Source organism: Megalobrama amblycephala, linkage group LG23 (assembly GCF_018812025.1).
Source record: "Megalobrama amblycephala isolate DHTTF-2021 linkage group LG23, ASM1881202v1, whole genome shotgun sequence".
Classification (NCBI taxonomy): Eukaryota; Metazoa; Chordata; class Actinopteri; order Cypriniformes; family Xenocyprididae; genus Megalobrama; species Megalobrama amblycephala.
This window is the reverse complement of record NC_063066.1, coordinates 14,181,690-14,196,938: the sequence shown is the minus strand read 5'-3', so window position 1 is coordinate 14,196,938 and position 15,249 is coordinate 14,181,690. Positions and strand designations below refer to the sequence as shown.

Sequence of the window (15,249 nt, the reverse complement as noted above, 5' to 3'; positions counted from 1 at the left end):
ATTAAACTAATGGCTGTCAATGTTAAGTATACTACGTATTTACAAATGTGTAGCTTAGGGCTCAGACAACTATCAAGTGTAGGAAGAACAGATATTTTAATAAAACATTCAAAATCCAGAGGGAAAGATTAAAAAATAAAAATAAAATTAAAAAACTAAAAATGTGAACGTTCTGATTCATATAGAATGCTTTATGTTGAAAATAAAGAGATCTATCTTCTTTCATTCTTTGCTTCCTTCCAAATGAGCACAATTTAGAGTTGGTCAAGATAAACATGAGGTCAGAGATCAGGAGAGCAGAAACAAATAAGATACAAAATGTCAGAGAAAGGGTCGAGCTGTCAGACCATATGGCTCTCATACATAAACTGAAGACCTCAAAAGCTGATCTTTGCTGGCGAGAGGTCAAGAATACTCTCACAGGCATTCAAAGAAGAGGACTGAAATGGTGATTGAACAAAACAGGGAGAGAGAAAAAGGGACACAGATTGAGCAAGAATGATCCATAGCAATCAGGCCTTGAAGACAGACTTTTAAAGGCACCATATAATCAAAACTGACCATTCTTATTTTGTTGTTATATTAATATTGCAGTATTTATAATAAATAAATAATTAGCATTCCCAACCCTTTACATCTACCCCATACTGACAATTAGCAAACACTGACAATTTAATGATCCTATCAATTCCTGAAAGGCACAATCAAGTCCCGGTCATTTAACTCAGATATACGTAAAAAGTTGGACATAATCTCTGGTTCATGCTGAATTCAACAACATTTATATCATGCACATTCCAAAACAAGCTGAATTAAAAAAAAAAATAAAATTTTGTCTTGACTTAACCTAATGTCATTTTTTTTTTTTTTTTTTCCTCTATGGAATTACAATTACAGTTACATCCAATTACAATGGATGGGCAAAAAACAACAACAACAAAAAAAATATTATACCATAAAGGTGACATAAAAGTGGTTCATACAACCAGTGCAGTACAGTCAAAATTTTCTGTAACTATTCAATAACTCTTAGTGCTCACGAGTGATGTCTTAATGGCATTAAGAATCAGTGAGAAATTCTTTTGAGTCTTTTTGAATCAGTCGTTCATTAAAAGTTGTCTGAATGATTTGTTTAGGAATCAGATTGATCAGGTTCTTGAGTTCAACTGACTCACTAGCTACATTTACATGGACACTTTTTGCTTCAATCTGAATAAAGTCATTCTGATTGATAAATCTGAACGTAGTGCTAAATAAAGTGATCAGGTTGATGTGCACATTTATATCTCACAAGCTTCTGATCGGATTTAATCTTTTGACATATATTCCCGTTGTTGTTACATAGTAATCATCCTCATTTTCTTTGTTTTAAAAAGCAGACATAATATTTATCTTATCTATTTCGGGTCCTAATTACAGCAAGCACATGAACCGTTGTGCCGTGCTGCTTGTATGTATCAAGCAGTAAAAACACCCCTTCCCACGACCAAAACCAGTCGCCTGTGGATGAGTCTGAAACAAAGACTGGTGGGACTTTGTCCTGCTCCACTTCACAGACGGACAATTTCAGAATGACAGGACACTCATTTATGACACTTTATTCAACACGAAGAACAGCTTGTTCCGTGCGTCGTGCATTATACGTCATAACGCACATGGGCAGTACTCTCTAGTTTTAGTTTTTAATCCGATCAAGTGTTTACATGTCCTCTGGATCAGATTACAAAACGAATAAACCACTCCTTACAATCCGAATGAAATTTTAATCAGATCTGGCCAATTCACTCCGACTGATGTGGTTACATGTGACTTTTTTAATCCAACTGTGCTACTAGTACGATTACAATCAGATTATTAGGGTCCATGTAAACGCAGCTACTGGAGAAGCAACTTGCTCTCCTTTCTCCAAACTGTCTTTGTAATTGTGGTCTCCAATCAGGGCGAAGGCTGTTGTGCGGATGTCTTGGCTCTCGGCACAGCTTTCCACGACGAAGAGGCTTTTTACACCGCAGAGTGTGTTGTTGATATTCAGCGAGACTCCATCTTGAGCACGCAGCACCGGGATTGTTTACCCGACAGGCGGGCGAGAGGAGAGGTTGGGGGGGGGGCAGCGAGTGTGTCGTCCCATCTACTCTTCAGACCTCGTTCCACACTCTCTCGCCACCCTGAACCAATTCCACCTCAGAGTCTCGGGGACAAATTAAACATGATAAGACGTCACCACACAGGCCTGGAGAGAAGGGGGAGAGGATCACACCGAGATGTGGCCTCTGCACCATTTTTGATTTGTATGGAAATTAGAAGTCAAACTGCTCGAACAGCCAATAAAGTTGCAGTCTGGGAAATGTAACATTTAGATAAGAGTCTATGGCGGCAATTACCACTGATAACATGACCAGAAAAAAAAAAAAGAAAACAAACCGAGCGGAAAGTAAATAAAACCTAAATGCATTTGAATGATGGTGACACAATAGAGGAGGTCTATAAGGATTTTTTTTTTTTTTTTTTTTTTTCATAGTTGTGTGGACTGTATATTTTAATAAATTAAAACAGATTCTGTCTCACATCTTCAGTTTAATTACAATCAAAATCACACTAAACCAAGTTAATGTAATTTCATTTAAATACTGGATGACAATAACTAATCTGTATAGACACAAAATATATATCTAAGTATGAAACGACACACAACCTTGTGATCCACAGAACAAACTGACTAAGAAATTTTTGCAGATATTACTGAATTCAAGCACTCTCTCATTTGCAATGTAAGTTTCACTGGGGAAGTAGCTCCATTAACATATGCAGACAAGAATATCTCCAAACTGCAGTAGCGGTAGAAACACGCCCATCACAACGCCGTGAGTGGGGCACATCTCTCTGGGGTACGCAGAGTTCCCGTACCCACATTCGGGATGCCACATTGTGGAAGTAGGTTTGATGCGGACCCCCGCAGGGCCTGAGAGGATGTGACTCCAGCCTAAATACATCGTCTCTCACTGTCAAACCCCACAGCAGAAAAAAATAAAGCTTCTCCCTCCTCTTCTCAACTGCCCGGGAGACCATATGCCTCTGCAATGTGCCGTTGTTTTCATTTCCTTATTTCAGTCTTATTTTTACTCCCTTTAGGCTGCATGTGTAGGGCACACATCACTATTTTGAGGAGTTGTTGATTATTCATGTACCTCATATTGACGAGAGAACTGCAAATGATCTGGTAATGCAGGGCCTATTCATCTCAGTCTTAGCTCGTTCAATCAAGTCGCACTACTGTACCGAACACGAGATCATCAGCAAACATGAAACTAGAATCATGACACAGAGATTAAGCCTATGAATATGAATGTTCTTTCTTTGAACAAATCAGAATGTCCTCACTAATGTCTACTTTTCTCTTTCCTCTGAAATTTAACAAGGATACTTGTCTTATAGTGAGTACTTGTTAGGATAATACGACTTGTTTAGCTAAAAGATATTCCGCCAGAAAACTTTCATTAATCTCAGGCTTAACAGCTTGAGAAGAAGCTTTATATATTTAAAAGCTATTCAATGTATAACACATAATTATCGCATTTCATAGACCTCTTCAGACTTCAAACTGGATTTGGACATCCTGTTGCAGTAGCGTACCACGATTTTAACTTTCTCTGGAGAAATCAAGTAGACAAAAGGAAACAACTTCCACTGCCTACTCAAAAGTCCATGATATAAGCGGCAAGCAAAAACTTGCACTTAAACATGCCCCAAATGGGGAGTTATGAGGCAAAGACTTCATTGAAAGTTTTAGAGGTTCTTTGAGACAGGTAGCACGGCATGGTGGTATTTTCAAATAGGCTGTTAAGTGCAGTGGTTGCCCAAATTGCTCCCCTCTGAGATAAGATGATTAAAGTCAGTGGGACATCCAAGTGTAGCGATATGAGCCAGGAACGGTGGGGTATCCTTCTCAAAATGCACCGACTTCTGTATCCAGGTCACCCCCTGTGGCCTCTCTAATGCACAATAAACTCATTACAGCCCATTAATATTTAACTATCTAATTTTCCTGCATATGTGATTTATTAGAGAATGGCAAAAATGAGCGAGACTGTGGGCCTAGGCTGAGGCGGAGCACAGTGGGCAAACAAAGAAAAATTAGCATGGGCCACATTGGCTTTATTGAGACAAATTGGCTCTGCGCATGAGAGCAATTAGAGAAATCGCTTTCTTTTCAGAAGCATGCCACCAGAAAGCAACTCTATTTTGGAATTAACACTGCAGATTGGATAAAGTCCTCTGCTATCAGCAGAAATGAATTAAAAGAGAGCAAAAATCTACATCCGAGCTTCAAGGTTACAAAGGTACACAGGTATCACTTTAAGGCAAGTTGGTTCATTGCTGGTCTGTTTCGGTGGGATCATTTTCTATCGAGACTGAAGAATAACTGTTTCAATAACATTTCAAATCAGCAATACAATCTGAAAATGATTGCATCATAAATTTACAATTTTCCAAAGGGGTATGTCTCCACTGTCTCTGAAGCCATTGCTGCTATATACACCAGCTGAGAAAAAAGCTGTGATTTTATAAAAGTGCAGGTGCCAAAACCAGTAGTGATCTGATGACAGAAAGAGTGTGCCATCAAACGTGTGCGTTGAGAGAAATAGTGTGTGCATGTTGTGTGCACTTGAGTTTTTAGTGCAAGACTGGGTAGCCTTGGGTCCAGATGGATATGTTGACGTCTGAGGATGAGTGATTTTCTGGAGTGATGAAAGAAAAAGAGAGAAAGAGAAAGAGAGAGAGAGGAGGGAGAGGGCCAGAGTCATGTGGACAGAGCTGCACTGGCAGATGCTTCCATTCGCAATAAACAGCATCAGCAATAAACAGCTCTGTCCTTAGGGGAGACAAGTGGAATGATCTAACCCCCTGTTCAAAGCGCTTTAGCATGCTGCTTATCAAAAGCCTCCTTTATTATTTTACTGTGGCATTAAGACCAAGCTGTTAATATGAGCAAGGCTGGAGAACAATTCCACCGCGTCCCGCATTCATCTGCCGTAGGGCGTAACGGGATTGGCTGGTATGGAAATAAACATAATTCTAATCAGGTGGTGGTCCTATGTTATAAAGCCCAGTATGGAAACCTCAAGGATTCCAGCTTCCTTTGATACTGAGATCTGTTATGTTACATAAAATCCATTTGTGTCTGTTCATGGTTATGCCTATACGTGGTAATGCCTAATGTCCTTTTTCAAAGACATAACACTGCTGTCATAACAGATTTCAGGCTTGAAACTGACAACAAGGCAATTCAAGGAAAAAAAAAAAAAAAACCTTTTAGGGGGACTTGCTTGTCTTATATCTAATAGTCTGTGTAGGGATTTAAGCAAGCATTCATGATATGCAGTGGGAAAAAACCTGGAGTAAGATCTCTCTGTATTGAAACAGTATAGTGGGCAGCATATCTGAGGTCTTTGATCACAAACGGGTTAGGGCCGATTCCATCATTAAAGTGTCCAGGTCATTTCAGGACCCTCCACAGCACAAGGATTAAGCCTTGGTGGGGGCACACAAGGCTGTCAGTAAACTAAGAAAGAGAGAGGAGTGGAAACAGTTGATCAGAGAGAATTTAATGAAATTTTGGCTGATAAAAGGGGACCATGCCGGGCTCTTTGCGGTGGAGCTGAGGTCCTGAGTCACAGCCATGTTTTTAAAAGAAAAATCTGACAAATGATGCCTCACATAGCTGGCAGAAGATCTAAAAAGACTGAAAAGTAAACATTCACACAAGCACTGAATATGAATAGGTGCAAAAATCACAATTCTTCTATACATAAAATCAACAGCTATAGAGCAAGTGCATTCTGCTTCATTTGACATTGTGGAATGTCTGTTAAATATTAAAGTATGTTTACAAAATGGAATAAATTAATGAATGCATAAATAAGTAAATAAACAAACAAACTTTCCAGGTTTATGTATACAGCTTGTGAAAAAAGAGAAAAGAAAAGAAAAAAGAAAAGAAAAGAAAAGAAAAGAAAAGAAAAGAAAAGAAAAGAAAAGAAAAGAAAAGAAAAGAAAAGAAAAGAAAAAACCAAGAAACATTTATTAACATCACTATAGGGCTGTTAATTTAATATTTCAATGGGATTTTTTAAAGTGAAAATAAAATAAAATAAAATAAAATAAAATAAAATAAAATAAAATAAAATAAAATAAAATAAAATAAAATAAAATAAAATAAAATAAAATAAAATAAAATAAAATAAAATAATTACAAGGGGGTAAAACCTGGCCAAAACAAAAAGCACAACTGGCCAAAAATAAATGTAAAACTACCACTTTTATGCTTTTGTAAGTCTGCAGTAACTTCATTTGCTTGTACAGACAATGCACCTCCACAAAGCCACACTGAAAAACAGCATGTCTTAAATGTTTTAACTTGGGGGTTTTTCAGCAAGTACTTGCATATGCAATCAACTGTAATTATTTCTGATTTTGAATAAATTTTATATTTTTGCATTTTTGCAATTGCAAATAATGTGACAAAAATGTTGAGTCGTTTGACAACTGTTGTTCTTCCATTTGCTGCTGTATTATAATGCAGGGCATGATTTAATATTAACCACTGATTCTGGGAGAAATATATGGAACTCCACAACTTGACCCTCACTTGCTTTTCATTGCTTTTTTCTCTATCTTTCTCTCTCATCATAGGCTCACTGGTCATTAAGAGACAAAAATTATGGTAGTCCTCCTTTTAGAGGTCAAGTGCTGCCCTGGGCTCCTCCTTCTTCATGAATTACTTCAGCATTGACACCAATTATTAAAATACATCTTCATTAGATCTCGCTTCAGAGCTCCATCTGTGGAGCAGCCAGGAGCGATCTTCACCACCCCATCACACTTAATTTACCAAGATCAAACTCATCTATTGCCTGAGCCACTCAAAGCACAGACAAGAGTGGGGCTAAGCAGTACCTCCCCAAAAAAAAAATTCATCCATTTCAGGTTATTGCTGATAGTAACTGTTCTATATATGTGACAGAAAAAAGCTATGACTTCATTCAACATCAATTTGCACTTCAAACCGATGCAAAAAACACAGCTTTCCTCACCAAGCAGGAAAAAGGAGGAGTATGTGCGATCACAGAGAATATCAGTGAAGTGTTCAGGTGCTGCTGTGAGTTCAAATTTCGGTAAGAATTCATATGATGCACCATTTAAAGAGGACGGTGGTGCTGATGTGGTTTATATTTCAAAAGCAACAAGAAATGCATGTCATCACCGAGCCGGAGAGTCAGACTTCTATTTTCTTGAGAGCGTATGTCAATGGTGAAGAAAACCTATTAGGGCGAGAGGAGGAGCAAGTTTTGCCAGCATCCATCTTATTTTAGCGGCACATAAAAGCGGAGGCGTTGAATTGCTTTTCAAATGCAGTAGGCCATGCCACACACTCAATTCACCAGTGTATCCGATTTGATCCCCCAAGCAGAAACACAAGCAGAACCATTGATTGATACCACCAAGCGAAGGGAGTCTGGGGGAAATAGGGAATAAGAGTGTGAGAGAGAGGGGGTGGAAAGGCCAAGCAACTGTGGCTACAAGGAAAACAACATTACAATAAAATCTGACAAAGAAGAGGATTTAAATGAGGTCTAAACTGCATTTCTGAAAATGTTCAGGCAGCTTCTGAAGCATAATTGATAAGTGGTGACTTGGACAGTCATGCTATTCTACAAGACTACAATTGGGGACGAAAAGGCACAGTTTTTCCTCAAAAGATCAAGCCCTGAGCACGTCTGCAGAGGACAGACCATTGAATAAACAAGTTAACAAGTAGTGAGTATTTTCTTTATATCAGATGTTCTCAAACTGTGGTCAAACACTGGTAAGCCAAACTGCCCCCCAGATGGCATAAAACATGATTCTGGTACACTATTGATAATAAATTTTATTCAAATTATGCTTATTATCAAATTATTATTATTTTTTTTTTTTTGTGAAAACAAATTATTCATGCCTTAAAATAGCTTGAATATAACTCTACACCCTTGCTTTATTTAGTATATGCGGATCCATGAATATGCAAATTGGTCTCCAGACCAGAATACCTGATCCACTCTGTCAACTTTACTGTAGTAAATGTTGCACAGTGGCAAGCGGAAATACTGGTTTAATTCAGCCATATATGTTGGAACCAGAAACTGACTCAAAAGAAGAAGTGGAAGAGTGAATTATACAGGGTCATTTACAAGTTGATGTATCAGAATGGTAGCGTCGTGTCTCTACAAAGTCGGACACGACGCTAATAAAAATATTATTAGCCATTTGCTCGACTACATTATCAAATGGCTAATAATGTGTTGCTAATGTTAAACAAACCATGTTCCCGTTCACCATCTCAACTTAGAACGTCAGTGGAGAAAGGCATATAGTTCATCATAACATTGTAATATACATCATATACACAATTCACCTGCTATATTGCTAAATGCACACAATTTTTCTTATAAACAGAAAAATATAAACTTGTTTCTCCTGAGACCCCCCTGCTTCACAGCATAGTTAATGATATGCTAAAGACCACTCCACACGTTGACGGGATTGGTTACAACATACCTGTGATGCAGAGAACAAGGGCGATTTCAAACCGCATTTCTGAGACAATCTTTGGTACACTGCAGTTTTAAAGAGAACATACTCAGCAATGGACTCAACTGATGAATTTGCACAAGGCTTGTCTTGAAACATATTAAAAAAACACATAGATATATAAAAATGAAAACTAGAAAACTAGACAACAGTGGCTTGTTTTGTATACTTTACAGAGGGCAAGAACACATTTAAACCTCCTTGACTCTTTGTTCATTACCTGGCGGTCTCCAGAAAGACGTTTTAGCTATGAGCATTTTAGCTATAACGCTTTTCCCTGGCACTGTTAGTTGGCGGACCACATTCACCACTACATAAATAAAGCAGCAGTTGCGCAGACAAATGAAGCAAAACTTGACCAATGACTGCTCTGCCTGCTCTGCTATGAGGATTTATAGTGTGTGTCAAAACCAAGCATCTGTGAGGCCTTACAAAGTAATTCATCCCTGGAGACTGCCAGCTGCACAAGTCTCAAAAAAACGTTGGGCGACAGGGTGAGGACACCACCTACCACCTCCTCCAACTGGTGGCATAAAAGTATATTTTAGAGATTCGATATTGGCCGTACACTGAGACTCACTCATCAGATGGCAGACAGTTCAAAGTAGTATAATTCCATCCTCTTTTCCCTTTCAGTCTTTTTCAGCAATGAGGTTCACCATTGGTTAATAATCTTTTAATTAAAAGTGATACGAGGAAGTAAGGTTCTACCCGTTGTGTAAAAGTTTCCAGAATGGGTCCAAATCGCATCTTACACACTTCAAAGCTGGATTTTCAGAATTCTAGCTTCATCTAAAAAGAGCAGCTACAACTATCAAACACAGAAAAGCATATTTCATTCATGAAGATGTGCAGTTAGGGTTCAGAAACAGACCTGGGGAGAGACGAGTCAGTGGGTATGCTCCAGGCGTAATTGATAGGAACTGAGCCAAAGATGGGTCCCTGAGGAACTCCTCAACTCTTACTTATAAAACCTACACCTTTGCAGAGAAAAACTAAAGAATAAAATACAAAGTGTAGAAGACTGAAACCTAAACACAATTATATCTAAAAAAGGTATTCAGCTTCACAGGAACAGGCTGTGTTTTTGTCACCGTCAAGAGAAAGCAAAAGAAAGCACAAACCCCAGTAGCAATCAGCAACGGTTATATTCAAAAGTCATATAGGCTCTTCTGCACATCTTAAACCACCACATTATGCTTAAAGTGTTGCTGGATGGAGTTTAACAGACCGATATAATGTCAATACTGGAGAATAAGAGGAGTTATTGTTATCTGGAGCTCTGCCAGTGGGCTAACGCTAGCAAACTCCACAGAGCCTGGTCAATCTGCTCTCAGATCAGTTCACTTCAATGATTGATCATCTGACCACTGCTGCACACATGAGCAGACTCTTCAATTGTGCTCAATGTCTGACAGGCCCTCTGCAATGCCCCTTTATGGAACAGACATTAAAATCTACAAAGGCCATTCGCTGTCAAAGGTTCAACTTGCTGCCTTGCCGAAGGAAACATCCACTTTATCCTTCTCCAGCAGTGTGAATAAACAAGGGAAGCAAAGAAACAAACTGGCCAAAACAAAAGTACAACTCTCTGTACTGTAACTTTCGCTTGCGCGCTTTCTTCTTTACTGTCTCTCGGGGGGCTTCCAGTGAAGCGGAAAGGCAGCCAAGCTAACCAAGCATGTCTGTCCTCTGCTCCTATCGAAACCCACAGCCGCTTAGAGTACAGATCCCGTGAAGGAAGAGGGATGCTTTGTAAACTGACTCTGTGCTGACATGTAAAGTACACTTCCAACTCTGCAGCTCTGCTAATTGGCACAGAGCTAAACGCTTCCTTAATCTGATTGTACAGACCCTATAAAAAAGGGAAGTTATAGTGAAACCAAGACAGCTTTATAAAGATAATTAAGATTTCACAGAGACGAGTGGTTTCCAAAAGTTTGAAAGGAATAAAAGTAGCCATCGGTGTAGCCGAAACGATGTGATTGGAAGGAGAGGCAAAGCAGGTTGTCCTTACCTCTGGATTTAGAAGAGAAGGACAGTGAAAGCTGGCCGAACATGTCCGTGCTCTCAAACCGCTCCTCTTTGACTTTGAGCCAAAAGCAATTTTCCGCCATCTCCTGAGGCACTATCTGCAAACACAGAAAAACTCCATCAAACACCAGCAGGAATACAGCAAGCGAGCACCAATGCACACACAGCAGCATGAATACCTGAATATACACCGCTAAATATGATCAAGCAATTTGAACTCTATTTGCATTTTATAGTGTGTATGTTTGTGTAGATATTTGGCATGATAGACAACTAGTCAATCAGTCAATACATACATACAGTACATATCAGTGTGTGTTACAACTGATCAGTCAACTAGTCGTTCAGACAACTCACCGACTGTGAAAACATGTTGTTCTTATTCTAGAAAATATGTGCCCATCCTTTGTGTGTGTCTCTGTTTGTGTGGGATTAGAATCAGGATCAAAGTGAAGAGAGGTGGCAGTTTAAACTATGTATTTTCTCACTTACGGTTTACATATAGTAACCTCCTCCCCCTCATCATCTCTGGCTCATTCTCTACGCTTCATTAAGACACTAGCAAAAGGGAATTCAACTGTGCTACTCGCCACGTCAAAGCCAACATGTGTGCATGCAATAAATTAGGTCTTGGCAGAATTTAAAGTCTAAGACTTTAAAGCTACTGTCTTTTGCTGAAGGAAAATTTAAACATCTTTCCATACAAACACAAGAACCTCCAGGTTAGTGCACTGATATTTTTATTAAAGTGTAAAACTACATATTTTTTAGGATCGACTTGCCTGAAGATACATTGTTGCTTTCAAAAAACATCCTGAAAGACAGAATGATAGAACGATAGAAAGAACTAAAGACAGACAAACAAACAGATAGATAGATAGATAGATAGATAGATAGATAGATAGATAGATAGATAGATAGATAGATAGATAGATAGATAGATAGATAGATAGATAGATAGATAGATAGATAGATAGATAGATAGATAGATAGATAGATGGGTGAAATCTGCATATGGAATAGTTAGATTTCATCACCTGTCATCCTCTTAACGTCAGTATCAAACCTCAATGTCTATCACCACAAGGTGTTTCAATGAGAAACTGTCATGCTAAGGCATTTTTTTCTTTTACTCTGCAATCAACACATCACACATCAAACTCAAAAGAAAAGGAAATGAGAGGTTATGTTTGGCATGAAATGACACCTTTGCAAAGACATTTCTTTCTTAATCTCAGTGTACATTGTTGCTGTAATTTGTATAATTGCAGCCCAACAACTAGAAGAACACTGCATGCACTATTTCCAAGAATTCTGTGGGATATGATTAGAATATAGATACAATAGCTTAAAGGACCGTCAGAATCACAAGGAGTTACTGGATTTATGGATAAACACACATTTTGTATTCTCTTTCATTATAAAATCAGAGCTGGTCATTTCCTCAACCGCAATATAAGCTTTAAAGAAAATTATATAGTTCAGTTTGTCATGTCACGTCACAGGAGAGAACCAGGGCAGAACACAGGAAGTCCAAATGCCTCTCGATTACACATAGACTTATTCTTGTGTGAAGTATTTTCAGAGATAAATCTGTAAATTATTTGTGAAACATCGTCACCCCCTCTAAATTCAGCTGCTATCTGTCTGCAACACAGAAATTGAAGTGTGTCTAAAGCCAGAATTCTAAAAAATGTCACACCTAGCTAAACATGGATGAAGTCTGTTTAGCATGTCAAGTTAATTGATTCGCAAAATAAAATGTGCCCCAATCTTAATTAAAACAAATTATTTATTTTTTTTAATAATATTTAAAATATTTATAATACAGTATTTGCTAATATTATAGGGTTATGCAAATGCATGTCTAACGATGTGAAATGTTTGATTCTTCAGACGGTAATGGTATCAGATTGCATTTACAATATCACTAAATTCAAGAGAACAGTAGAAATACACAGTGACTGACAGAGTGAGAAACGAACAGTCTCATTAGTGCGCTGCCTCATAAGGGCACTTGTGGGGGAAAAAAAAAAAAAAAAAAAAAAAAAAACATGACTCTTCCAAACAGAGTAATTAACACAAGGCTCAGCAAGGGTGACCTTGCTCATGCTCAAGCAGCAGAGAGAAATACTGTAGCTTCCTCTCGCCTTGGGCGACTACACCCATCTCTGGGCAGAAAGCGAGCAGTTCCAAACGGTCTTAGCCACAGATGCGAGCAATCATTTACTTTTCCATGAAGGAGTGCGGCTCCCCTGTGTGGGTGTTCTAACGGTTAGAGAAATTACATTACAGCACCTCCAGGCAATAATCTCCGATGTGGCTATTTGAAAGTCCGTTACATGCTTTAGGGAAAGATTGGGAGGAGTGCAGGGGCTGGAGTGTTTCCCGACTTTACTGCTGCCGGCTGCTTTTACTGTCTGGCTGTTATCTTCCTATGTTGTGAAAGATGGAGGGGCCTCCAGTGGGTGATTTAAAATAGCAAGATACAAACTGATTAGCATTCTCATTTTCATCCTCTCTCACTCTCTCCATTACCTATCACCAACACATCAGCATAATGACACCTCAGAGATCTCAGCGAAACCATGCATGACATCACCTTGACGTATGTCAATAAACGATAAGCACATATTTAAATTTCTAATATTTTACTATACTATTTTATCGACTCAGCTATACATCAGCTACTTCAAACATGGCTAATCCTGTCATATTTATATTTGAGTCTATCAAGTTCCAAATAAGAATAAGCAAATAATAAAATTAAATAAATCAAAATAAACAATGAAAATAATCAAATGAGATACTAAAATGACTAACTCATTAGTAAATTATTTAATTCACTAATTATATATGCACACGTTCACACATACACACACACACACACACACACAATCATTTAAAAGTTTGGGGTCAGTTAGTTTTTTTTTTTTTTTTGTCTTTATTCAGCAAGGATTCAATAGATTGATCAAAAGTGACAGTAAAATAATCTTTTAATTGTTTTTACAAAAATATTAAGCAGCACAAAATGTTTTACATCTGTGATAACAAGAAATGCTTCATGCATCAAGAAATGCATCAAATTAACATATTAAAATGATTTCACAAGGATTCACTTTGCCTTGAATAAATTACATATTTAAATAAATTAAAATAGAAAGCAGTTATTTTAGATTGTAATAATATTTCACATTCACTACTGTTTTACTGTATTTTTGATCAAACAAATGCAGCTTTAGTGAGCATAAACATTTATTTTGATGTATAAATATTTTATTCAATATGGAAAATATACAATATAATAAAACTCACAGTAATTTGCCTATACTGCAAACCACACAAAGTCAGCCTCATAAATATAAAAGCATTACCACAGAAATGTGTTGCCCTTGGGGCTAAATGGATCCTCCTTTGTGGCTCTTGAGCTTTTCAGAGATGAGTGGCCCTGATTTATACTATGCATGTATGATTGCTAATTGAGTTTCTTACTGAGATTTCTTACTTTTTCTTTTTATATGACTCTGCTTTTTGTGGAGGAGTCTATCATCTCTGCACAGACACATAAAGGAGTTAAAGACAGGGTCGAGCATAAGCATGAAAAAGTAACAAAAAAATTAACCCAGTTTTCAGACTGTGAAAGTTCCCAAGGCGATGGGTAAATTAATGATTGAGAGTTAAAAGGAAAAAGACAACATGAAGAAGTTGACCCATAGAAATTGAAATTGGAGGATTACTCAATATTGTTTTATGTATTTTTGTTTTGTTTCATTTTAACTCAGAAATGTATTCAATTACAGACAGAATGTGTATGCAAGGGCACTTGAGCTAATGAAATAGTTTACGGCCCGATATCTTGAAAGGAAGGCAGAGTGGAGAGTCGTGAGTCTCACGGCTCAACGCTCTTTTTAATAAGCTGCATGTACTCGTAGGCTTTGGACCATCAACTCCCACTGAAAAAGTCACACTCTCTTTTTCATCCTTTCTTCTCGTCTTCCTCTTACACGCTGGGAAGGCTAAATTACTGCCACTATTTGCAATTTACTACTGACCTTGGAGTGTGTTATTCGGTTGTCAGAACACATGTGTTTTTAAATCGCTCAAGCTTCATTAGTGTCTTTGTCTTTCTTACCTTGGACCAGTTCACCCGCTTCATGACGCTCTCAGGTTTGTAGGTCTTCTTGGGCACCAGCCCATAAGGCAGCTGGACAATGAGCGGAGGAGGAGCCATACCGGGAGGTGGGGGTGGGCCTCCTCCAGGAGGTGGAGGGGGAGGTGGAGGTCCGCAGCCTGGTGGAGGTGGAGGAGGAGGAGGTCCCATAGATGCAGGTAGAGGAGGAGGTGGAGGAGGTGGCATACCTCCACTTGGGGGCGGTGGAGGGGGTGGTGGAGGAGGAGGTGCAATGCCACCTGGTGGTGGTGGAGGAATGCCACCGGCTGCTCCAGGTCCTGCTGCAACCTGTGAAGGGATTACAAAGGGTGAGAGACAAGAAAAGGGCATCTTACGACACCGTGAGCCAAACATTCACCTCAACCACTCCCGTTCAGCCTCTACACCCAAAGGCCCATGCTTTTATCACCATTACA

At 38.5% G+C, this 15,249-nt stretch overlaps 1 protein-coding gene across 9 annotated transcripts in view; it reads right to left on the bottom strand.

The window, feature by feature from the left end:
• diaph2 (diaphanous-related formin 2) overlaps window positions 1-15,249 on the bottom strand; it is a 441,980-nt gene that overhangs the window by 260,256 nt on the left and 166,475 nt on the right. For all 9 annotated transcript variants that reach the window (XM_048176558.1, XM_048176565.1, XM_048176564.1 and 6 more), the window contains 2 exons: window positions 14,795-15,121; window positions 10,646-10,760 (listed from right to left, as the gene is read on the bottom strand). In XM_048176558.1, the coding sequence (XP_048032515.1) occupies window positions 10,646-10,760; window positions 14,795-15,121 (442 nt within the window). The remainder of the gene's footprint in view (window positions 1-10,645; window positions 10,761-14,794; window positions 15,122-15,249) is intronic.